Raw genomic sequence first — 26,234 nt, 5'->3', positions numbered from 1 at the left:
AGCAGAAGAATGTGACAGCATGGATGAACAAAAATTCGGAAGGATAACTCCATCACATGTTGCTGGTACTGAATACATTCCTTGGGGTCCTTCCCGGAGGAACGGCGGCCATTTTGAGCACAGCATTTTGAATTGTGGGGGAAGTTCACGGAACTACCGAGATAAAAAGTCACCGGTGTACGGCAGTGTGGTCGGGGGCGGTTGAGGTAGTGACACGTACGGTTCCGGCCGGCCGCGCAACCGTGCACCAAACTCCGAAGGTTATCTGCTGAGCCCATCATTGGGTTAGGAGGGTTCCTCGCTGGACATCCTTAGTTGCCTGCGCTAACGAAGCCAGCGATTTTCCATCACTCCACTGGGGGAAAAGGCGATCGCAGAGAATCAAGATAAGCGCGTTTGACCAAACTAAAATTAACCACCGCATACTATTTTAGTGCCTGTTTGGTATTTTTCAGAAAACAGGTTTTACTGGCCAGTAACTCAATAAAGCAAAACAGATGCGGAGGAGTAACGCAGGATGTTCCTTTAGTGCGCGTAATGTGCCAGAGACATATTACTACTTTTGAGGCTTACCCTTAAATTAAAAGTAGTAGCAATGACTGAAACTATACGCACTTGATTCTTTCTACCTCTCAGATATTTGGATTTGGATTTTTAATTATGACAAAAAAGGCCAGGCAGTCACCATGGAGGATGACGAAGGGGGAATAAAGTGAAGGGTTAAAAAAACAAAATAATTGACTCGCTTTAAAAAAAAACAGTATCTTTACACGGTTGTTTTCAACTGGACTAGGCCTGTCACTTTTTCTTTCAAATCTCGAGAATTAACGTGTGGTTCACGACATACGGTTCTAGAAACAGTTTCAGCAAGCTTTCCCTATCACCTATGTTCTCTCCCATGCTCTTGTGCATCACTTAGTTGAGAGTTAGCGGTTGGGTTTCGAGGAAGGCGACTTCTTTCCGCAAAATACAAACAAATAAAGTTCATGGAGATAACCCGATAGCTAAATATTGATTAGACAACATTAAACCACTGTATTATACGAAGCCAGCTGCTCAAAATCCGAAACAAATTCTGAAAAAAAGTGATTAAAAAATAAACAGATTTGAAAGAAAATATGTTCACGGTCTTTCCCATTTTAAAACAACTTCTCCAGTTTATCCAAACAAACAAAATAAAGTGCCGTGTGTATTAAGACCCGATAAAAACATCGGTACATGTAGTGTTTTCAAGTTATTGCGAATCGAATATTTTGCTCGAAAATCATTTGTCCACAGTAGAACATGTGCGTTGATGGAGTACATGTACTGTACATGAACGTGCACACGTGCACACATAAATCATGGCTGACTGGTCGACAGAGAGCCAAAACTAAGTAACAAAGAACAATTCGCAATAACTTAAACATAACATGGTAACGTTTTTCAAACACTCTTTCAGTTATCAAGATATGCAGCATGTGTGGAAAAATATAGAACAATTTGAGTTTACAAGTTTAAAATACCCCTTTTTTACGTTTGGAAATGTGACGTACACAGACATCTTTCATCCCATTTTCTTCCAAATGTCATTTATGATATAAAGAAACACATCACAAAATGATATCTGAAGCCTGATTATATTTCTGTGGTATAAATTCAGCAAACTTTTACACCATGCGGAAGATCTCTGCAGATGGATTTTGGTATAGTCGCCTGCTCGCTGGCGTCGCCGTTTAAACAAGCAACAGAAAGTGATCACGACTTTGCCGAATTTTAGCGCATGCGTACAAACTAAGTGGAAGGGGTGAACATACATGATATATAATCAGGCTGCTCCAAAATGTTGAATTCCTCTTAATAAATCACGCTGGAATTTATCACGACCCACACAACCTTTACATACCCCCCCAAAAAAATAAAAACCCCACTTGTCGCACGCCGACAGGACAGCTTAATACTATCGTTGAACCCGCTGCCCTACGAGATTGCCTTCGGTCGTGCCGAGGAGGTGAATTGTATTTCCACCGAGAGTGTCGTTGCAATCACAACTACAGAAGTCAACCGAAAAGCTGTCTCAATGGACAATACGCCGTGAAATGTACAATTTGACAAAACGTTGCTTCACCATGAAAGAACTTGCTGGAGATAAATAACTAATAGGGAAATGAAATTCCTTTTTTTATGAAAGCCTTGCCCGAAGCATTTTGAGGTCAGTGGTATTTAACACCCCTTTCACTTTCTAAGTCAAAGAAAGTGGTATAAAAGCAGAAGGTGTTTAAAGCTTCTACTGAAACGTTTCTTTGGGACAAGGAGGCATTGGAACAAATGTCATAATATACCGGTAGTCACGTTGTGGCACCAAAGTAATCAAGAAATCAGAGAAAAAGAAGACAATACCGGGGTTTACCCTCTACCTTTCACCCACAGCTCCAACACTTTGTGCGAATGGTTGTGCTGAAGGTCATGGGTAATGCCAAATCAACTGATATAATGGATTGTTGGCTTTGTCAATATTTGCCTTTCTGTCAAAAGAAATGGCAGTCTGGAGCATTGTGGCTGTGCAGGTAAGCACGCTGTGCAGAGGGATGGAGTGTTAAAGGTCCGGCTTCCGTTGAATTCCTGAATGAACCTTCCAAAGCAGGTTCCCAAACTTCATGAATCAATCATGAATTACCTCAAGTCTTGCTGAACAGGATTTCTGACTGGGTCAACCGGTCACCATGCAAAACCAGGTAGGTTTACTTGTAATCAATAGGGATTCAAAAGTTCTAACTACATGTAAACACTCCATAAGCCAATGCTCTCAACTAAAGAAGCACTTTTGGAAGGCCCCCGATATGTAAATAAATCTGACAAGGGGCGCTGGTCTGAAGCACAATTACAGCTACGCAGTTATTAAATAAGCGGATCAGATTCAGATCCTGTCAGTTTCTTTGTTAATCTACATATGGATTAAAATATCAGCCTCGACAAAACAGCGGTCAATGATTGAGATAAACTGGTGCAACACAGAGGAGAAAAATCATAATTAATTAACTCACAAACGAGTAAGGCTATAAACTAGCACCAATAATTTGACGGGTGCGTCTAAGACGCCGATTACTGTTTAAGATACCGAGTGCCCAACATGCCCTGGAGAACTAAATCACATAGAATCGTAACAAAGTGTGGCAAATTTGCTAAATACGAATAGCACAAAATGACGTCATGAAACTGGAATGCCGTGAGTGTCGTCACCACCAAAATCCTTGGCTCCTCCGACGTTGTGTGTATTTAACCACCTATTCCCACCAGACGAACAGAATTCTCTACCGATAATTCATGACGAAGCGTGATTTCACTGAGGTGGGTCCTTGCTCTATGGGCATACCAAGCCCGTCTACCGTGTCTTTTCACGCCACCGTGACCAACAGTTTTGCTCAATCACAACGCAACATGTGCTTTACACATTAAAGCGCACCAAACAGCCCGGCTGGAGCCCACGCCTGTGGTCGTATCGAAGGCGCCTTCTGCAGCTACCGCCTCCGTCGAAATGACAACAACGACTCCCGTCACCTGTCCTCGCGCAAGGGGTACGGTCAGGGCTGCTTGTTGGACAAGTACGGCCGGTGAAATTTATGGGCATTCCGTGGCATGAGGTCACTCAGGACACGACCAGTTGGCGTCATTATGCGGCTGTTTACATCCACAGAGGTCTTGCTCAAATGGTGACATCGGCATTCGTTTCCCTACTTCGGTAGATTATTCGTAATAGGATCACCTCTTCCCCAGTATTGTCCAAATGTAATGTAATTCTTAAAACGACCACTGGCTTTATTATTCTGCATTACCTCCAGCAAGTGATCTTTAAAGTGCTCCCTAGGAGAAACGGTGCGACGGACAAACTGGTACCCCCTCTTCGATTACTTGGTACGCTGCTTTCAGTTTGCTTTCCGCCAGCACCATCTTGGTCGTCACACTTTCACGTACGATAAACTGGCATGCAATTCAATCATTATTCTAGGTTCTAAGAATATAACCATGAAAAGGTTAACTCCCGAGACCAAAATAACGAAGTCGTCATATACGCTTCAAGGTTCCTTTAACACATTTTTTTTGGATTTATCGGTTTAAAGGTACTGAAAAAGTCGATCCAAGATAAGAGCGTTGATTGCAAAATGGCCACTTCTCCATTAAACTCTCAAGTTGTCATCACTTTTTGCTCAACCTTCGCCGACAATTTTCCCATCTTATATGCTGAGTCTTAACGTGTGACAAATTTAGTTTTCTCTTTTGCAATATAGGCCTATTAAATTATTACATCAACATGAACATGAGGGGTCACTGTACTCACTTTTGGAGCCTATTCATGCGAGCACAAACGAAGAAGTGGAGCGTTCATAATTCAGCTGGCACAGTTTTCACTTTTTCGAACGCCTGCACAGTTTCGAACACAGCTATCACGCTAAATCTGATCTGGTGCCAACAGCGGCGAGTCATACGACTTCTGTCGCGGCCTTTACGGGCCAAGCACGCGATTTCCAGGAGTCGTTCCCTAGAGAGATTTCTGACTGATCAACCACAATGGGTAAAAAATAATACCCAGTGCAGTGCTAGGCTGACCAGACAAGCCATCCGAGGTCCGTTGTGGAAAGCTCCCCTATCTCCTCTGCAGTCTACAGATTTTAGTTCCAGAGGTCCAGCGCCAAGCTCCAGAGTCAAGGTTATGGATCTACAAGGAGGTGCCGATTACTTGCAAAGTCAAAGTTGGAAACAACTCTTCTCCGTTATTTTTCTGTCCAACCTCTTTGCATTGACCTTGCTTTTTCTCCTCTTGTCACAGGCCAAAATCTCAGTGACCATTGTTGTACACGCATCACAGACACAGTGACGTTTATAATGCGCCGTAATCAACAGAGTGGACAATTTTAACAAATCATATCCGATCTTGATCATTTCAAGAATCTCTGTTATCAGAGAGAAAAGCTGACTTACATATTTATTTATATCCGTCCGTGAAGAAAACCAAGCTTAAAGGTTTCTTCAACACACCATCACAATTCTGAAAGTGTCTGAAAATGTATACTTGGTAAGGGTGACTTACGTTGGCAGCGTCCATACATGTCCCTCTTCCAGCCATAGCAGCATCCGAAGCGGCGACCATACCTGCAGGTTGCTCCTGTCGTAGTCACAGTCGGTCTTGTGCCTGGCTGCCATCGGGTCGTGTACTGGGTTGAGGGTCGCCAGCGGCTTGTAGGCCTTCCGTGACTATAAAAGGGGTATTTAGTGTGTCCTCCTAGTGCCGAGTGAAAACCGTTAGTAAACAGAGGCCTGCCTGGATTTCCCCTGTCCGGTAGGGAAAAAAAACAAGGCAATACAAGGGGTAAGGAACTTCCTATTAGATTTTGCATTTTGTTACAACTGCTATTGCGGGAATTTTGACTGTTTTCAAAGTTTCGTATTATTGTTTCTCCCACTTAATATGAAATCTTTCAAGCTATCCAGTGGAGCGAACGTCGCAGGGGTGGGCATACTCCAGGGCTTTTTGTTGGGAGAAATGCCACCAACGACAGTGTTACTTAGAGTTGAAGTTGGAATACGAAATTTCAACTTAACCCTCATTCCTAATACGGCCGTTTCACAATAGTGCACCACCAAGAGTTTGCAACGCGCGATATTTGTCGACCCAACGCGCGTTTGGAAATGGTCGACAAATTTCGCACGTTATGATTGGCCAAAGTGTTGCAAACTCTTGGTGGCGCACTATTGTGAATCGCCAGTGTTATAAAGTACACACATGCAGCCACTGCACAGCACACCGTAACTAAGTTCATGCAGTATTCATGCTGAGCTGCGTTGAACTTGCCATCTACAGACAGGCTACACATTTCTCAGCATTCCATTTGAGAATAAAATAGCTTCAGGACTCATTTATCATGCGCAAAAAAAGGGCGCTCCTGCGAAGGAATGGATGGTGTCCCTTCCAAATATGTATATATTTTGGCGGCACATCAACAACCCGTTAATACTCCCCTTGTTCTATTTGGCGCTTTTTCGTCTGTAAAGTGTAAAGTCACGTCAGAATGACGATCCGTTGGCAATTTCGACGAGACTTGAATAATACTACTCTGCAAACTACAACTGTTCATGAAATAAACAAGCACACAGGGACAACCCCCTTTCAAGGAAATAACCATTCATAAGTAACATTCCGTGACATCAGCCTGCATGCCAGGAACCCTGGAGATCTGCAAAGGTTTGCCCGAGCCCCTGGGAACTGGGAATCTGAATGTGGTCAATGTCACTTCGTAATTTTGACAACCACTTCAAGTGATGATAAGGCGCGTAAAGTAACCGCGGAGTCATCGAAAGACCATTGCAAGGACTCGATCACGGTGCTTACAGCTCGAATTATTACAATAAGCAGCTGGCAGCCTATATATGACAGCAAGATTGTATCAAGGTGGAAGAGACTTTCAACTTCTGAAGTAAAGGAAAGGCATCCGGTCCAAGCATAATACAAAAAGACAGTAACAACCGCTTCAAGATCTCCGAAATCTGAATCTCAATTTCAGTGCCAAATGTACTTTTCAACTGCCGAGTCAACAACAATATCTCTAAATCTTCCTGAAAGAGAGAGACAATTTTTATATTAAAGTGCAAAATCCCCATGTACACAAAATTATAACAAACCATCCCGTGGAATTCTTTAACGTGTCCCTGCGTGGCGCCAGCAGTTACGAATGACTGACTCACTACTATAAGACAAGCTTGAATGGCAGGACTGGGTAATGAAGTTTTAATATCGAAGGTCATTTTGAGGATATAGATGCCACCTCTCAGGGACATTCAACTTAGTTCAGTTCAGCGCTGAAATGTGTACGCTATACTCTTCCTTAACTCTGTCAGAGGTGAATTTATTTGGGCTGCCTGGTAGATGGCCTTTCGGCCCGTCATTCTTTTTCCAATTTTTCTACTCATCAATCTTGTAAATCAGTATTACATTAGCGCTTTAGCGTTTCGAGGGTTATAAAGAAATCTGACCCACTATTCCAAAACCGCGATGAAGCAGGCAAACAAATGGACCAACGAACAGAGGAAAAGCAGTTTCCCGTGGATAACACGGACAAATGACATTGCGAATTACGAACGATTGTGGGACCCCCCCCCAAGTTTACCGACACTTTTTGACATGGGGAATTCAAAACACCCTCCCGCTTTCTTTGGCAACTTTGAATTGCGAATACTGGATGCTTTCAGTCCATTAACAACACACCCTGTAACTTCAGACATGTCGGAATGTCGTTCCCAAATATTTCCATTCTTTGCAAAGATTCACGCGAAATTTACTTCAGTGTGGAGCCAAAACCTCTTTTATCCCTCACACTGATAAAAAAAAAATGAATTATGAAGGATCCCACTTCAGTTTGAGGAAAGTTTCTTGTAAACTGTGAAATGAAAGTCTTACTTGGCTGAACACGGAATTCCTTTGAGCGCCAACCACAAAAACAACACACAGATAAGTTTCCACGACATCCTTGGGATGTAGGCAAAGTCCGTATGGGTCCACGAAGAGTCACTACCTCCTCGATCCAAATATCATATCCCAAAGTTGACTATCGGTGAGATGCAGCTCAAATTTTCAGTATTCCGTTGATTGCACTTAGTGGCGTTGCAACAAAATCGATTCCAGATCGGTAGATGAATTCTCAATAGGCCTATATAGAGTTCCTCCGGTTGAAAATAAAAAGGAGCCGAAAAAGCCTGCGATCAGGATCTCGCACCGACGATCACATCCATAATCCTCAGCCCACTAAACTGAATGATGTGTACATGTAGGTGTCTGTGACTGTTTGTCCTAGTCGTCGGCACCGGATCTGAAAGGAACAAGTTTGGAGATCATTATTTTTGCACCATGCTTCTCTCAAAAGCGCGTATTTCACGGGGGCCCCCGATTGTCCACCGCGCACCTTGCTTGTCCTGTGACCAAACTAACGGGGGAGTTTTCACGCGCCGTTGGATATGTAGTAAGGTGCAGTACATAAAGCGTGTACAGTACATGTACATGTAACAGTACATGTATGCACAACAGTCTCACTGCTGTGCGGTCACTGGCACTTTATCGCTGACGTCTGGGTCCATCGACCAATGCTAGTTCGGCACTCGTCTTGTGCTTGCTATAACCATCTGGAGCAATGAATACGTGTACAGTGCATGTTCAGTACACAGAGTAACTTCAGCCCACACTGTAACCCACTACCGACTCAAGAGAAACAATAAGCGGGAATAAATTACAGACTTGTTCAGACTTACATGTCACTCAGTCAAAGCAGTGACTTATTGCTTTCTTTGTGCGGAGCTGAACTATTTCGGAGAACTACCCTCCGGGCCGCTGCCTGCCAGACTATGTGGCTGACAATTTCCTCAGTAGAAAAAAATGAATGGCCCGATGAAAGGAGCATTTCGGGAACATAGGAGTCCAGAACAACAACACACATCAATTGGAACATTTTATGTAAAGCGAAGACCTCTTTGATAACACCGTAGACGAAGTGTGTATTAAAACACTGATTTTTTTACATGTCAACTGAGCCTATATTAATCAAGACATGAATGAAATAATAATGTACATAGCATTATGATCTCATTTCCAGAGGAAATGGATACATTTCAGATACACTAAACCAGCTAACACAATTCTGTGACTCTAGGAATAAGTGGTCAATCTTTCACCTTTGTACTTGGGAAAGAATCAGCTTTTGGTCTTGGAATGGCATAACAGTAACTGTAGGTGGCGCTGTAACTGCGAAATCGCGGCTGCACTAAAAACGCCTCATTGTACCTGACAAATTGAGTGTTGCAAAGTGGTTTTTCAGAAAAAAATATACATGTGTTGTACACATAAGTGGCCACTACGACCAACAATTAACACATGAGCCTCTAAAGAAGCGGCCGAATCCAATTCCAAAACGCGGGTGTTATACCATCGGCCATAGCCACTGGTGATTTGCTCGTTTAAATCACAACTACTCCAGGTGTCCCCGTTATATTCTGTATGGGCTTGATCGGCTTATTTGACTTCCTCTTAATGTCTTAATGGTCGACCATGACAGTAGCAAGGACAAGGTGACTGTTAAAGCTGACTGAATTTATTACATCCTGTGAAAGTAAGGAATTAGGGCTTTCTGAAGGAGTCAGATTGGGGACGGGGGATAATAATGCAGAAGGTCTTCTCTGGTGTTACGGGGGTACGAATATTCTTTCTTACAGCGGTCAGATTGAGGCTGCCTGGGCCTTGACGGCCAAGTCGGCAAGAGCGCCTGAGATTAGAGTGGAAGTCACGTTGTTGCTATTTTTAAAGGTATATAGACTGAGGTCAAGTCTGACAACAAAAATTGAATCTGTACAGAGATGACATCGGAGAACACTGTCAAGCCTGGGATACCACAGCTCGTCAACGCAGACAGTCGGCAAATTTGAACCTGGCTAAACCCTACCGATCGTTCGCGGGCTGGTTTGGCTGCATTGTCGGCGAAACGTCCGGATGCGTCCGTCCGTTTGACGTTTCTTTTATGTTCACGTTGCATTTTGCGTCTTTGTTGCGTTGCTTTCTGCGTTTCTTATGTCTATATGGAAACCAGGCTTTACAGGAGGGCGCGTAGCCACTATTGTGGACGGCAGTCTAGTACTTCGGGATGGGGGGGGGGGAGCAGAGTGATCGGGTCCCAAAACACCCAGATGGACACCAACTTGGCTATTTCCCCAGTTCCAGCTGCAGTCTCGGATTCTCCCATTAGTTTGACATTAGTGCACTGGCTGGAATTTGAAAGTTTCTCAGAATTGACAAGAAAGGCTACAACAACATGAATCGTGGAGAAATTATAGTCGTGCAATTTATTAAGGGGACAGCTATGCTTACTCATTGGAAAGTTAAACAAGATCAAACTTAGTTGGTCAATTCAACTCGCCTCAGTCTTTCCGGGGAAGCGAGTACGGTAAATATCGTCGAAGGTTAAAACTTCGGACTGAGGTGGGAGCAAGTGTCATTGTCATAAAGCTCTCACTGTTGGCGTAAAAAAGGTCCTTGAATGAAGGGAAAGGGCCACATATACGAGTGAACAAGACTTGAGACAATGTGGATTTCAGTAGACTTAGCTCTATGACCTCACAAAATGGCAACAAAATGACTAACCTTGACCGGACCAAATGAACGAACTGATTTACGGGGTCACAGTGGTCATAACTCGTGTCCGAAAAGGGGAAAGAATTAATAGTTAAGACACCTGTCCATCGAGCGAGCGAGAGCCATTTCTAAATGCTTCACAATTATAAACTCAATATTTATTGCATATGCGCAGAGGGAAAACTACAAACCAAAAAACTATTTTCTAGTAATGAAATACCCCTCATTTACTTTGCAGTAATTGAATTTAACGATGGAATGGCCAACCCCACTTACAGTGCAATACGAAATAACATCGAAATTGTTAAACTGCAGATTAAGAAAAACCAACGAGGGGGGGGGTAACGCGGCGAGCCGTCACTGCAATGATTGCAAAAGCGGCAACCATGAAATGTACTGAGACTTTACATAAATTTCATTGTATCTGGCAACGATGCATGTATTGTGTTTGTACCAGCAGCAGACGTCTGACATAGAGTAGTTAGACGCGCCTCCGTGAGTGCGTTTGTCAGGTCCAGGCTGTCGAACGTAAACGAATGACCAGATGCGGAAGAAACGACCGGTCGCAGCTCATAAAAATATGGATCATAAAGTCGGGCCTGTGGGCTGTATCTTGGGTAGCATATTGGAACGTGCCTGTTTTAGGTGTTTAATCGAGTATCATTTCCCTAATGGTTGGGAATAATTCCATGTTGTAAATGATCAAGTGGAGAAAAGTGACTCCATTGTCTGAAATCTCAGATGAGATTTTCAGAAGTGACGTCATTCTTGTACCTCTAGTCACAAACCTAATCAGGCAAGGCTTGTTCTGGAGTATGGTTTCTTTCTTTCGTGTTTGAATAAACAGGGTAAAGCCACGTATTTCTGGACTGTATCCGCCTTACCCATGGCTAAACTGATGTCTGTTAAGGTAAAACACGTGCTTCGCCTGGATCCGCGTTTGCGACATTACTCAAATGGGTATTATGCTCTTTGCGCAGCTTGTATAGGAAGTTATCGTCATAAGCCCGATTTCCTTCTATTTTTGGCATGTCCTATTAGGGGTTCCGTAACAAAACAGTTACGCATAATTATGGTCACAAACTCCGTGATTAGTGCAGACTGTAATTAAATGGTGGTGGAAAAGTTAAAGAAACATGCATGAGATGCAATGGGGAAGACACTGCCGAATCATGTGGGAGAGTGTTGTCTTAAAAGCAGAGGGATGATGAAACCTAAGCAGTCGAAGTTGTGGGATTCCACTAAAAACCTTGACATTAGTCACTTGGAACTTCTTATACTAAACTAAAAAAAATGAAACAGAACTGCATGATTTGTACTATTCGTATCGTCGTCGATAAGTCAGGGCATAATAGGTTAAATTATCTCGAATTTCGAATGGGCTCCGTGCACTTGATCATCGCATGCATTGCAGCAACCTATCGCCGTACGCCCCCAACCAGTTTACAGTGGGGTAAGGTGAAGAAGGATTTCCCATGCGAATTATACTTCCCATACTATACATGAGACAGCAAAAGATGAGCAGACGAGATACCAGTATAACGCTGCTAGGAGACAGTCGGGAAACCAAATTCACTTGGCTCTGACTTTTCTTGGGCGCTGAAAACATTTTATCTGAGATCTGGTTTTGCACTTAACCGCATTCTAGTGTGTCTATGTTTGTTATTATTATTTCAAATGAAGCTTATATTGGATTGATTTCTCTTTGAGTGATCGAAGTAGTATTGCTCCCTAATTAAGACAAGACCGTAAAATGTGCTGTTTCATTTTAGTGTCAACAATAAGAAACAAGACAGGGTTATCTGAAAAGCAGTGGGGTCCCCAAAAATATATCACTTGTGTTGTTATATGCATTGCACGGTAATGACCCAGTTTAGACGGGAACTATAGACGCATACACTCCTCCCAGTTTAATTTTAGCTATGCATCGCAAATAACAAGCGAAAGTACAACATCGAAAGTTCTATTTCTGTGAGTCTGAACATTAATAATAACGAATCAATCGAAAGATGTCGACCCACATTCGTGCTTCCTGTTGAGGGCAGTCTCTTAATAATGCTGGATGGTCAAGTGTCACCATGTGTTGACAGGGGTGCCGTGAAAATGGTAAACTTTTGCTTCTGTATGCCATCTCCGTTCCGGATGGAGACTAGGCTGGCTTGGTACCGGCGTCTGTAAATGGGTCAGGTTTTTGTTTTCTAACCTTGTAGGGCTGATCGAAACCACCATCTACGGCCCTGCCACTAGTCTCATGGGTGATCGGTTGGAATAACGGGTTGTAATAAGGGAATAACGTATGTGAGCAGGGCCGGTCTTAAACGCGCGTTTAAGACTGTCCAAGCACATACTTAATATTCCCATTCATAAATAGGCCTACCTTTTAGTCAGAGAGCCAAAAGAAGTCAACGATTTTGTTGTAGAATTTTATTTTCATTTTCCCGAACACCCCCATCCATTTTATGGTATATTCTTTATCCAAAAGATGTCCAAAAGAACCTCCCTTATATGGACTTGGCGCGCGTGTGGCGAGCTACGTGCACACAGACTCTCGACCAATCGGAATCGATTGAACGCTTTTGTATCCAGGTGCCAGTGCGTGCTTTACGCAGCGGGCATTATCACATCTCAGCGGGCATTATCAAATGTTAATACACGGTCAAGTTGCACGTTGTTGAACAACGAGGTAATTATGAATGCTTATTATACTTGTGAGAAGGGATAAATACAATAACTCTTGCTGTTAAAACCACATCAACCAAGAGCTCATTTAATAGGTTTGCTGGTGCTGTCCATTGGCCACTTACCCCTTACGGCTTTTCTCATTTCAAATACTCACACTTTACTGTTTCGTTGGCATCTGCTATTCTACGAGAAATCATTGGACATTAAAATGACTCCATTACTCCTGCAAGCAGACCGCTCTAAGTTTTAAGGCGCGTAGGTACTAGCCGCTGGCGTCATTTCCAATGCTAAAATAACCAATGTCCCCTCTCCGTGATAACATCATACCGCAAAAATCATCGGCCCGGGCTCGTCCCGTAATAACAGATGACGGAAGAAACTGCACTGCAACAACTGCGGGGTTTGTCAATTATTGACAACTTCATAATTACCAATGGTTCTGGTCCTACTCTATACATTTCAAAAATGGTAATTTTGAAAGTTCGGGCAGTGATGCAATTTCGTTAAAGCCTTTTCACACGATAGCCTCTCAGCTCTGGTTGAACTCAACCCCGGGCAAACCCATGACCGCCCTGCTGGGAAGAAAAATTGATTTTCTTTTAACTCGCGTTCAATCCGGCATTGTTTGGGGGCGAGTTCAACCCGGAAATGAGCATGAAAACATTTTGAGCCGGGTTGAAAATCTCAACCCTGCAAGATGAGCTGCAGCTGAGACGGCTTCTTTTTAATTGATCAGTAGTCAGGACATGGAGGGAGGAAGGAAAACCCTCCTCTTCGCTACCAGGCAGAATGACTGACTGATTCATGACTCCATGTTTCGCTGTAAACTCCACTCTATCAACAAGTCTGCTACAGGGCTGAGTCAAACCTTGCCGACCCACATTGAGAGAGAGAATATATATATATCCTATATATTGTCATTCGGTGACCAGAATAAGAAGCCAACTACCGCGGTTGGACAACGCTCGTTGACAGATGGTACGCGCGCGTTAATACATGCATCTTCAAGTGCTGTGATCTGTCCCAATACGTGCATGCCTCATGTCCTAGAACTGTCTTCTCGTATTAAGTCTGCATGTTGCAGGGGAATGGCAAGTGCGAGCTCTCCGATTACTTAAGAATAAATCTGGGTGAAGTAAACCCAACAAGAAAACTTGCTGATACATGTGGGTATATCTTTCGTGGCGGAGTGTGCGTATTTGGGAGGCATGGGGGATGTTGCAGTGATGGAATCATTTTGATAACTTTAGCTTTCAAGTCTTTCCACTACATGGCGTGTCATCTTTAATCCCTCAGGGCAACTGCAAGAAGTAGGGTACAGGGCTCGTGCCTTGGAGACGTTCCAGCATCGTCTCTCCACAACACAGAACATGTAGGTACAGCGAACCTTGCCCCGACAAAAATAGCATGTTCAAGAACAGAGTGAAATGTCGGCACGTAGGTAAGCTCGCCACCCAAGGCCAGCCAAGCTACACTACAGTCATGTTAGTTTAGCTAGAGGGGAAAGGAATGTCGATAATAGATCATGAGCTATGTAAGCCAACAAAAATGCATGACTCCACTATCTTGTTCGTGCACGCGTGCCTCCGCCAATATTCCCCACCCCAACTTGAGCTACTTAACAACATAACAGCACAGCGTAACAACATAACAGCACAGCGTGAAAACATAACACTGTCTTGATACGTGAATGCAACAGCCCATTTCAACTCTGGCAGTGCCACATTATAGTTTATACCTGCAATCCTGAAACCTTGGGACCAGCCAGTTAGATTTTTCTGCAAGGCTCAATTAGAAAAGTGGTCGCACACGTCAACTCTATGTGATTCTACAAGTCAATACATTTTAACGTCTTTACAAGAGGACTTGTTTATCTCTCTTTTACAAGCATTGAAACAACAAACGCTTTAACAAGCAGGTTACTTCTCGTATGGCTGTAATTAACTCTGAAAAGTAATGCCCAGTCCCACATGTAGGTTTCAGCATTCAAGAAAAAAATGACCACGGACGTACGACTCAATTAAGTCAACAAAAAATTTTGCTCTATTTTTGGTAACCTGTGCTCCTCAGAGACGGTTGAATGTTTGGCCGGATCCCTCCATTGATTTCAGGAAATCCGGACCCGGAAAGGCTAGGGGAGCGTTTGATACCGTACCCTCAGGGGAGCCCCAGCAAAGGACCGATGTGGTATAAAGAAAAGCGTATGGAATTTTGAGGGTAAACTAGAACGGCAACGCCACCATGGCTCGCTGCTTGTTATGAATTTGAATTTCTTTCCTTTAATAACAGGAAATAAAGAGACATCCAAGTTATACAAATATGGTTACTAAATCAAACAAGAAATACCAATCAAGCTTCATCAAAATTTTTTACAAGGTTGGTTGACATACGACTGCAATACAGATGTACAAAATGTTTTATCGACCTTAGCAATAAAATTCATTGTACTCTAGGAGAAAAATCCTAATTGGAGCTGTGTGCAGACTGTGTGTTGAAAGGCGCCTGTGGTTTAAAAATAAATCAACAAAGACCACCAAGGGAGATACAGGTACAAAGGCTTCACAGTTCTTAACAGGAAAGAGGAATGCCGATAGAATGTGGATCCAGTACAGTCAGACTAGACCTGGATGATTATAGCAGTGCATTTGTGAATATGATGGATGGAGCATAATTAAGATTCCTCTAAAGTACAGTTCTGTACTTTCTATCCAATCCCATCATCCTAGCCTCTACAATTATACCCCCATCACACATGTCCCATCATCCCATATCTACCATGGCTACTTTGACTCCACCCTAATCCCATCTATCTCCAACCCCACATCCACCTTATCTTTCCATGCATATCCTACTCCACCACTCCATTATTCTATCCATCTTTTACTCACCCCTCCCCTTCATCTCATCCAACTCCTACTCTGCCCCTTCCACATCATCCTATCCATTTCCAACCCCACCCCCTCCCCATCATTCTATCCATCTCTTACTCCACCCCTCCCCATCATCCTATCCATCTCCTACTCAACCCCCTCCCCATCATCCTATCCATCTCCTACTCTGTCTCCTCCCCATCATCCCTTTCATCTCCTACTCAACCCCCTCCCCATCATCCTATCCATCTCCTACTCTGTCTCCTCCCCATCATCCCTTTCATCTCCTACTCAACCCCCTCCCCATCATCCTATCCATCTCCTACTCTGTCTCCTCCCCCTCATCCCTTTCATCTCCTACTCAACCCCCTCCCCATCATCCTATCCATCTCCTACTCCGTCCCCTCCCCATCATCCCTTTCATCTCTTACTCAACCCCCTCCCCATCATCCTATCCATCTCCTACTCTGTCTCCTCCCCATCATCCCTTTCATCTCCTACTCAACCACCTCCCCATCATCCTATCCATCCCTACTCTGTCTCCTCCCCATCATCCCTTTCATCTCCTACTCAACCCCCTCCCCATCATCCTATCCATCTCCTACTCAACCCCCTCCCCATCATCCTATCCATCTCCTACTCAACCCCCTCCCCATCATCCTATCCATCTTCTACTCTGTCCCCTCCCCATCATCCTATCCATCTCCTACTCTGTCTCCTCCCCATCATCCCTTTCATCTCCTACTCAACCACCTCCCCATCATCCTATCCATCTCCTACTCTGTCTCCTCCCCATCATCCCTTTCATCTCCTACTCAACCCCCTCCCCATCATCCTATCCATCTCCTACTCAACCCCCTCCCCATCATCCTATCCATCTCCTACTCAACCCCCTCCCCATCATCCTATCCATCTCCTACTCTGTCTCCTCCCCATCATCCTATCCATCTCCTACTCAGCCTCCTCCCCATCATCCTATCCATCTCCTACTCTGTCCCCTCCCCATCATCACTTTCATCTCCTACTCCACCCCTCCCCATCATTCCCTTCACTTCTTACTCTGGCTGTCCCATCATTCCACTTATCCAGCCCAACCATTACGCCAACCTTATCCAGCATTTCATCCACTTTCTACAGACATGTACCTTGTCCCCATGATCCTCCTCCTACAGATACCCCCCCAACAAACATCCTAATCTGTCACTAGGAGTTCCCCCGCCCCCATCCCTCATTTTTCCCACATACTTTACATGTACATGTACATTTGTATGTGTCTAAACACTGTCTTTACATACAGTACGTGTACATACATGTCCATTACATGTATGTACTAAGTACTATGTAAGTACACAATACAACTCAAAACGTTAACATTCAACTTTTATAATTTGTTCCATTAAATTAATCATTTTTAAAGCATTAATTCCATATGAGACTATTTAAATACTGATGGAATTCCAAGAGGAAGCAAACAAGCACTCAATGGCACACTTTAACACCTATGGACCTGCAAGGAAAAACTTTAACATTTGAGGACGGCCGGCCGGACGGACGGACAGACGACGGAAATCGGTATTACATAGGCTCGCACTTGCTTCGAAGCTCACCAAAAAACAAAACAAAAAAACAAAAACAAAACAAAACAAAAAAACCGAGTGATCTTTCGTCAATTTCGAAAGATGTCAGTTTTTATGATTGTTCAAGGGCAAGTGAGGCAATGTTTCCCAAACAGAGTGACAGAATATTTGGCGAAAATTAGCAAATGGGGTCACCACTTTGAACATTCAAGAAATCACGCATTCATTGGTAAGACATTAGAGCCCGTCGAAGTTTATCAATACTAGACGATGACGTGACCAAACTTTAGGGTCGGCAATTTCTTGGATTCAAAATTGGCCACTCATTATCGATTCTTCATTTGATTTAAAGCGATTTCGACCGATCCCTGTATTGTACATATCTCTTCGGAGCCAGATCCTCGTGGAGATTGCTGAGTAAAGAGAGCAAAAGGGAGGAGGGATAATTTATTGCTAGAAATTTGCAGTCAAAAAGATACATGTGCCCGAGGATCTTAATGGAAGCGGGGAACGTAAGTATGTTGGATCGAGGACGTGCCCCTCTGCTCCCCGGCCCTAAGGGTGCACCGAACCAATTTAAGCTCCATTGAAAATAGTGTAAAATCAACCAAGTTTGGAGCCCCATGGCAGGCAACTGAAGTCCCTGAAGCCTCTCAAACAAAAAACAATGTGTTGTTTGGGCCTTCAGATTTCATTTGATTTTCAATTTTTAGTAGGGGAATTTTTTAATTATCCGCCAAAAACAATCTCACCACCCAAAAAGTGAACGTTCCCAATTCTTCTCAGCGGCCATTTTTCAAATGACATCCCTCACTTTCCTGGGGCTCTTCTGACAAATTATCAATCACATTTTTGTTTGCATTGCCCCTAGATGGGTGCTCCTGAATCTACAGAGATGATTCCGGGCCATACTGGCACAATCCCACCATTTCTTGGCCCAAACAGACCCCTCTTTTCGAAAGAATCTGTGGGGGTAATTTTTGTGCGCCTCCGCCTGGCGGAGAATTTTCCTTGAATTGGGACACTGCACCTCTAACTCTAAGTCACACTGACATCATTAAAGGGGGAGGCGAGAAGCGGGAACTGAGCTGAGAAAATAGGAAGCTGACGAATCAGGTAGGGTAAATTGTGACCGATCACGCGGGGGCAACAGAACCACTAATTTACGACACTGCTGATAACATTCCTTAAATTTTGTTTAGCACGGAAAATGGAGTGTGCAAATTTTTCATAACTAATTTTGCCGAGTTAAAATTTTTACACGATGCTTAAATTTTTAAAAGGACGCAATTAGGGACACGTGTAGGTTTAACGCTTTATACTATCCCTGGCTCTTCCCAATATAATTATGGGCTTTTGTGAAGTACAAAGGTACGACTACTACTGACAAAGGTATGCTGTCTACAGAAACCTATATTTTTATAATCGCCATCGTGTTTCTCAATCAATGCCCATGGCTGAAAACAATAAGAAGGACATGTTCCCTCATGCCCCTGATCTCAGAAATACAAGACCCATCATAATGTTCACTGCGTATGTGGTACCGTGATGACATCAGTGGAACGTTCCGGGTCCTACGGGCCATTTTGGCGGGCTTTGTGTAGGCTTGCGTGTTACAACTCGACGCAGGTCAAACAAAATTGTGATAGCTGTTGGGGTGATGTACATGGAGAAGGTAAATTACATTTTGAAGTAGGGAACGGTGCCAGGGTTGACTTTGTGTAAACATAAAAAGCCAAAAATATAGTAATAGGTTTCAGGAATAGAAACAATGGAGTTTGGATGTATTTGGGTCATATATTTTTCATTAGTTCCAAAGATAACTTTGGAAAACATTCTAGGCAGGACAAACATCTGTGCTTGAAGTTCGGTCATTGATTGAATGTGATGTACCGAATTAACAGTGAAATTCCGGACAGAAACTTCTGAATTGACTGCAGCAAACCTCTCCAAATCCTGTCAATTTTCATGCCAAACTAGTTCTCTAATTCTGAAACTTGTACCAGAGATAGCGTCACTCACAATACTAACATCAAAATGATGGTAAATGGGACATTGACAACAACAAGAGCAGTATAAAACTCATTTAAATGCGCCCTTCAAACTGTTGAAGTCGGAGCAGTTGTGCGGCGTCCAGTCGTCACGTGCAAGGCGACATATGTTATTTATGGCGCTCCAAAGATGACGCCCACAAAATCCCGGTAATTATTTTCTAAAAGCTGTGATCTTACGTTTAGGCGAGTTAGACCTTTGCCATACAGCGATGTAACCCTTGGCTGGTGCATGTGCAAGGAAACAGCGGAAAGGTCGAGCTGGCGCTTGCTTCCCTGAAGATTTATAGCTGTTTTTCGTTGAAAAAATATTTTGACATGAAAGGTAAAGTAGGTTTACAGATGACTTATTGGTGACCTCGCCACGAAGGGTCGATACATTTTGTCCTTAAAACTGTGCGCGACGAAAAGATTGTTGTCTGGTCTTTAGTCTTCCTCAAATGTCTATGTACATGTAAGTGCAAATGGTGCCGTGTAAAAGTTCGATCGAAGTTCTTTGACACAGCGGTCAATAGGTCGAGCAAGTGACCTTTATCATGAAATCATGAAATATTTACCCCAGATCATGCAAAAACCAGCCACATTTCAAAAGGAATCATGATACAGAAATGAACCACATTATTTTGGTGAACAACTTGCAAATTTAAACTCAACTCAAAAGCCTGTACACGTACAAACGGTCACGCACTTACTGAAAGGTATCACGGTATACTCCCAAGATATGGTACCGAACGGCCAAGAACATGATGGCCTAAACTTAGCGTACCTCTGCCTACCGGCAGACCACCACGTGGAAATCGTGTCACTCGCCAGAAAATCCTAATTGAGTAACGAAAGCAGGTGGGAGGGGAACGTGCGAATCCCCTGGAATCAGTGCTGGGGCTAAATCATTTTGATTTGCTTACTGCCCGAAATACTCCATGGGCGGAGGGGGAGCTTATGTCGGTGAAGTCTCCGGGTTTCGATTTGTACAGCCCAAAGTAGCCTACTGAACCCAGCTATAATCAGGGTAATATGCCCAGCTGTTGAAGGCCGGGTGACATTATGTTTTTGCCCCTTTCCGTTGAAGTTGGCTCTCCACAATGCCGCAAAGGCCGAAGACTGTCAAAGTCAAGGGGAACCAGTTAGCACCTCGTAACATTCCTGGCGCGTTCGTGGAGCTGTTTCCGTCGAGGTAGATTGCATTTCTCGACCGGTAGCCGTGGTTTGACACACAGCCCCATCTATTGGAGGACTGTATTATTTTCGAGTGTGACAACATTGCTGTACGCCGCCTACAGACAGCATAGCGGGAAAGGACATGGATCGATTATATTTGGGGTGGGCGTGAGAGAACGAAACAGGGGTGAAAATGGTTTGGGGTATAAACATTAAATCCTTGCATACCAAAGGTTTCGGATAAGCACCCGAATCCCACAACCAAATCTCGGCTGGAAGGTCACATTCCATTTCTGAGGAACTGAGTATTTCTTGCAAGTCAAAAGTCTGCCTAAGATTAAAAGGTTAAGCACTGAAAGTTCACGTGCGTTTGCTTATCCTCCCTTTGGACGCTGGGGTTCAAGCTCTATCTGAAAACGGCGCAGCTTTGATCCCGCAATCTAAAGAAGTACAATGCCGAAATTATGGTGCCCCTAAATGAACACGTAAAGAAAATCATACCGTGCGTAAAACCAACATATGTCATACACAAACTGTCATACACAAAAAATACATTACAATTAGAGAACAAGCCCATGGATTACTCAAAAGCAAAATAAATCACTATATAAGGAGCTATCTAAACAGACAAATCATACACTCAAATTATTAAGGAACAACAGAAAATTGACCAAAAAAGAGAGAGAAAAAAATATACATAAAAATACATTTGTCGAATATATTTATTAACAATATAAAAATTTTCATTGCATTTTGTCTCATTATAATAAAAACAGAATATTAATAATTGTATTAGTTTCAGGTTATATGTATATATATTTGAAATACTTGAGGAGGGCGCCCTCGAGTAGACGAAAAGGCCACAAATACAAAAATACAAGCAGTTCAGCAGAATACAGATCCTCTATACAGGGTCTGTGAAAAAAACCAAACAAACCATCAGTCACCATCCCACCAATATATCCACACCAAAAATATCCGCACTAAATATATACACAACTGCTGGTTACACAATTACTCTTGAAAACAATGTTGGAGATAAGAAGGAAACACAAGTACATACGGTACAAATCTACTGAACCAAGCATGCACAAACCAAACCAGCCGAAGAAAAAAAATGGGAGGCAAGATCCTTCATTCTAACAAAAAGTGGTGCATGACATTTTTGTAGTGAGTGGAATTAATAACCTGATCCCTGGTGTCAGCGGGTAGTGAATTCCAAAAAATGGCTGAAAACAGAGAATTTGAAAGACTTGGTCTGGGCATAAGGGATTCTAAATCTGTAATCTTCAATGTGCTGAGTTTTGATTTCAGGAAGAAGACGAGGATCAACGTCCCAGCGTTTGTGAAATCAATGTAAAATAAAAGTAAAAAGCAGGTATTTGTGGCGGTCAGCAATGGTTGGGAGATTAAGAAGTTCAAGGCGTGCAGGGTAACTAAGATTACTGTTGAAATTGAAACAAGCTTTAGTGGATCTCCTTTGTACATTTTCAAGAGTATTGACATGATTGGTTTGATAAAGAGTCCGCGTAGGAATGGCATACTCCTTAGATATACAAAGGGCCTTCAAAAGCAAAATTAGAGAGACCGAATCTTTGGAACGAACTGTTCGTCTAATAAATCCAGAAATCCTAGAAGCTCTGGCAACATTTGAAATGTGGGAATTCCAAGACAAGTCGCTAGAGATTGTCACGCCAAGATACCTGTATTGCTCCACAACTTCCCGGGCTTCCAGACCAATAAAGTAAGGACAGACAACAGGTGCTCTGTTGCGCATGGTACGCATCACGTCATTTTTTCACATTATTATTTGTACTCTCTGAGATCAGGTTAGACAGATCCCGCCTGGAGGGCTTCAGCATCCTCCCGGGCTCTGTATAGTACGGAAAATGACAGTGTCATCAGCATATTGCACGGTAGAAGAGGAGATATTGTCAGGAAGATCATTCACAAAAATGTTGAAAAGTAGAGGGGCCAGAATAGAGCCATGGGGGCGCCAGAAGACACTCCACACCAGTCAGATACTGATCCTTGAAAAATTACACGTTGACTACGGAAGTAAAGAAATGAGCTAAACTGGTTGAGTGAAAAACCAAAAATACCATAAGACATAAAGTTTGCCTATTAACTTATTATGAGGAACCTTAGCAAAGGCACGAAACCAATCTAAAAGGATAGCATCTACTCTATGAGGACGACGCTTATAGAGAGTCGATGACCACTCATGATAAAGGTTAGAAATTTGTGCAGTACATGACCGGCTAGGCAAAAACCAACATGTTCAGTACGAGACAAAAATTAATATTAAAAATAGTTTCGTGATTTGAAAGAGGATTCGAGACAACACGTTCCAGAATCTTACCAACTGCAGAACAAACAGAGATGGGACGATAATTTCGTATATCAGAGGAGTCACCAGATTTGGGGATGGGGACCGCATTAGCCGCTTTCCACTCAAAGGGAACCTCCCCAAGGTTAAGTGAGCGATTGAAGAGCCTGGATAAGACGTGAGAAATGGCCGGGCCAGTGATTTTGAGCACAAAAGGATTGATACCATCTGGACAAACAGATTTGGAATTAAGGGAAGACGGAATCTTAAAAACTTCATGGGGGAAGGTAGATATTTCCCTGAGTGGCGGGCAGCCAAAGTGGTCCCCACAACCATCAGGTGATAACCTGAAATGAGAATCATCAACGGCGTCATCAACACTGAACTGAGATTAAAAATGTCGATTAAAGTAATTAAAAATAAAATTTGGCGGCTGTAAAGACCCCGCCACCGTTGCGACTCCTATCCTGTCGAAACATGGAAAAATGTTCTGGGAGAATTTCCTTGTTACTGATGGAAGAATCCAGCCAGCTTTCAGTGATAAGAAACAAGTCCAAATCACGAGTAAAAAGTTCAAAGTCAGTCAACTTATTCCCAATGCCTCGAGCATTGAGAAGGCATCCAGTACAGTGAAACGTGTCCATTTTGAAACGTGTCCATTTTGAAACGTGTCCATTTTGAAACGTGTCCATTTTGACCTGGCTACCCAAGTATCCTGGTTCCCTGTTTTGAATCATTGCCCTCTGTAAATGATGAGTTCGAGAAAAGTAACTCAATTCTCTGACAACTCCGATGTAAAGTCAAATGTCGCCAGAGTTGGTTGAGCTTAGATGCCACATTTTCCCAGCCGATCTTCGTTACTCTCAGAATAATCAGCACATGATTCTTGTGTGATCGTCATTACGGAAGGCACGATGGGGGTGCATGTCACACATAACAGAACTGCACTGGCTTTCCATAACCACACTCGCTCTATTATGAACACTGTCTCTTTCAGTATTGAGAAGGTTTTACTCTATACTCAAAAGGGAAAATCAATCATTAGTTGATTCATTCCCTGTGGCATCCAAGGCCCAACGAAATGGTTGCCAACTGCCAAATCCAACTTGAAGTAACTATTCTAATAAACGTGCAGAGTCGTGTTTTTTTTGGGAGGGGTGTCCCTTTAAGGACTCCGTTGAAAACAAATCGGCAGAAGTTTTCAAAAGCTGGCGTGTTCTTTTATGGGGACACCACGCACCATTTGGTCAGGTTTTGTCGACAGTCTGGAACATCTGTTTTGTGCGTGGGTTTTTGTTACCAACATAAACAGGTGAATGACCATATCATATAAAATACGGAGGCGTGTTTTGGGCGTAAAACATATTTCAATGGTTCAAATCGAATCTACGATCGACCCAACTCTAGTAGACGAGCGAACTAGAATAACACCGATGTACGATGACTCAACACTGTGAATATATAGTGATTAATACTGCGCAATCAATAATATTATGCATATACATTCAGGTGAAAACAAGCTGACTTAAACAGTATTCAAGTATCTAAATAAAATGTCGTACAAGAGGGCCTACGTTACTCCACTTAGACACTTGAGCCTGTTTTGTGCTGACGAAAAGAAAATGCGCCGTTAATACCAATGTATATGCCATCCGGTTTGAAATTTGACTCTGGCTTCAAATTTATACTTGTTTACTTCTGCGGTGGAAAAGAGTGCCGATGTGCCACTGCCAGTGGACTGGGTGGCGGCCATTGACTGCTGGCATTTAGAGGAACCACTCGTGGGCGCGCTGCAGTGAAGGGGGGGGGGTCCGGTAGACAGACGAGAAGAGAATATTTATCTTTCATAAAAAACTGGAGCCAAATCTCAATAGGGGATTGGCACAACCCCAGACAGTTGAAAACGGTGCGTGAGTGGAATTAGGCAGTGGTTTCATGCTCTGAATTGCTATCTGGGACTCAACAACATGTATATACTAAGACCAAGAGTACACAATTAACCAACAAAACAAAACAAAACAAAACAAACCAGCAGATTATACCTTTCCTCTCCCTTGAATGAAACATTCCAAAAGCAGACGTTTAGACTTTGAAAACAAGAAAAACAACTTCGAATCAGATGTCGTATGTTAATGATGATGCCGACCTTTTGACATTTTTAGATACCAGAGGGAGCCCCTCGGGCTGCAAGCCAGTCAATAAGACATGTTCCCCAACGTCCTACTTGATATATCTTCTTGGGATAGCAATATGAAGTCACCTTGATCGAGAGACAAATATGGATACAAATCAATCGAAAGAACGGACCCTGTATCAAACTTCGATGCCGAATCATTTCTCCATTAATGCTGTTTATTGTTTAATGTTGTTAATGTTTAATGTATGTACTATGAGGTCCTGTTCTGTCGAGTCGTGGCAGTTGACAGATTGAAATCGCTGAGCCGAGTTAATCTCCGGAGAATTTTCAGGAAAATATTTGTCGGGCCATGCATGTCTTTGTTCAAAGCTGTAATCGCTGTTTACTTCACGAACATTAACGATGTTAAAATAGGCTCGAGTCTGCAGATGTACATGAAAAGTATGTCACAAGATGCTGGGATCTCGATTTTCGAGCAAATTGAATTGGCCTGTGCAGACTGCAGCTACTCTTGTCTGCACGCAATTCCTCGACACGTGTAAATGCTGCCCTCTTTTGTTGATGATTATCGCGAACTCCCTTCAGCTGCTGATAAATCTTGAACGCTGGTACCTCCAAGGACAGGGAGCTTATCTTTTGGGGTGGGGTTGAGGGAGTGAGGGCCGATTCTCTGTGATTAATCATTATGAAATTATGAGTAACTTTGTGACAGGATGGGGACGATCTGCATTTGAAATACAGAGAGTCCTTTTTGAGTCCTAAAGCCGCAAATAACTTTGATGAAAAAGACATGTATGTTAAAAGTATGCCAAGTATACACTAATCCACATCACAGAGGACAGTACAATTTAACGCAATGTAGAATGTCTATTTCCCCAAATCTCTAGGGTTGGATTCCAAATTATTGGCAATGAAGCTTAAGGCCGGAAACTATACATGCCCCTACTCAAGTGGAGTCATATGGATTCAATCCAGTTAAAAATATTTGGAGTTCTTGACAGGTTTCCGGGCCTCGGAAGAAGGTAGCCAGACATTGCGACTTAGCCTCTTCCTTTTGTGCTCCGCGTCGGTAAGTCATATTATGTCGGCAGGTAAAAACTTCAGGGACCGCTCAACTCGATCATCAGCGGGTTCCTCCCGCTGAGCTGCCGATAAAGCGGTTTGTTTTGCCCGGCTGAAGGCGGTTCCAACCTAAACGAAAGGCCTCGTGGCGTTTTAAGGAAGGGACTCCTTAAGGGACCTCAATTTTTTATGGACTACCATGCACGTGGCAGTGATAAACCCAA

The 26,234-nt window shown here is 43.1% G+C and overlaps 1 protein-coding gene across 1 annotated transcript in view; it reads right to left on the bottom strand.

Annotated features, from left to right (window-relative positions):
- LOC110976142 (uncharacterized) overlaps positions 1-8,080 on the bottom strand; it is a 72,871-nt gene extending 64,791 nt beyond the window's left edge. Inside the window, exons 1-2 of the mRNA XM_022229186.2 lie at positions 7,430-8,080; positions 5,066-5,307 (exon numbers count right to left, since the gene is read on the bottom strand). Coding sequence (XP_022084878.2) covers positions 5,066-5,307; positions 7,430-7,497 — 310 coding nt within the window. The 5' untranslated portion in view covers positions 7,498-8,080. The remainder of the gene's footprint in view (positions 1-5,065; positions 5,308-7,429) is intronic.
- Between the last annotated feature and the right edge of the window lie 18,154 nt (positions 8,081-26,234).

This window comes from Acanthaster planci, linkage group LG02 (genome assembly GCF_054643075.1).
Source record: "Acanthaster planci isolate LZ-2023a linkage group LG02, COTS_SCS, whole genome shotgun sequence".
In the NCBI taxonomy this organism is placed as follows: Eukaryota; Metazoa; Echinodermata; class Asteroidea; order Valvatida; family Acanthasteridae; genus Acanthaster; species Acanthaster planci.
Note: the sequence above shows the minus strand (reverse complement) of the source record. Positions and strands in the feature narration are given on the sequence as shown.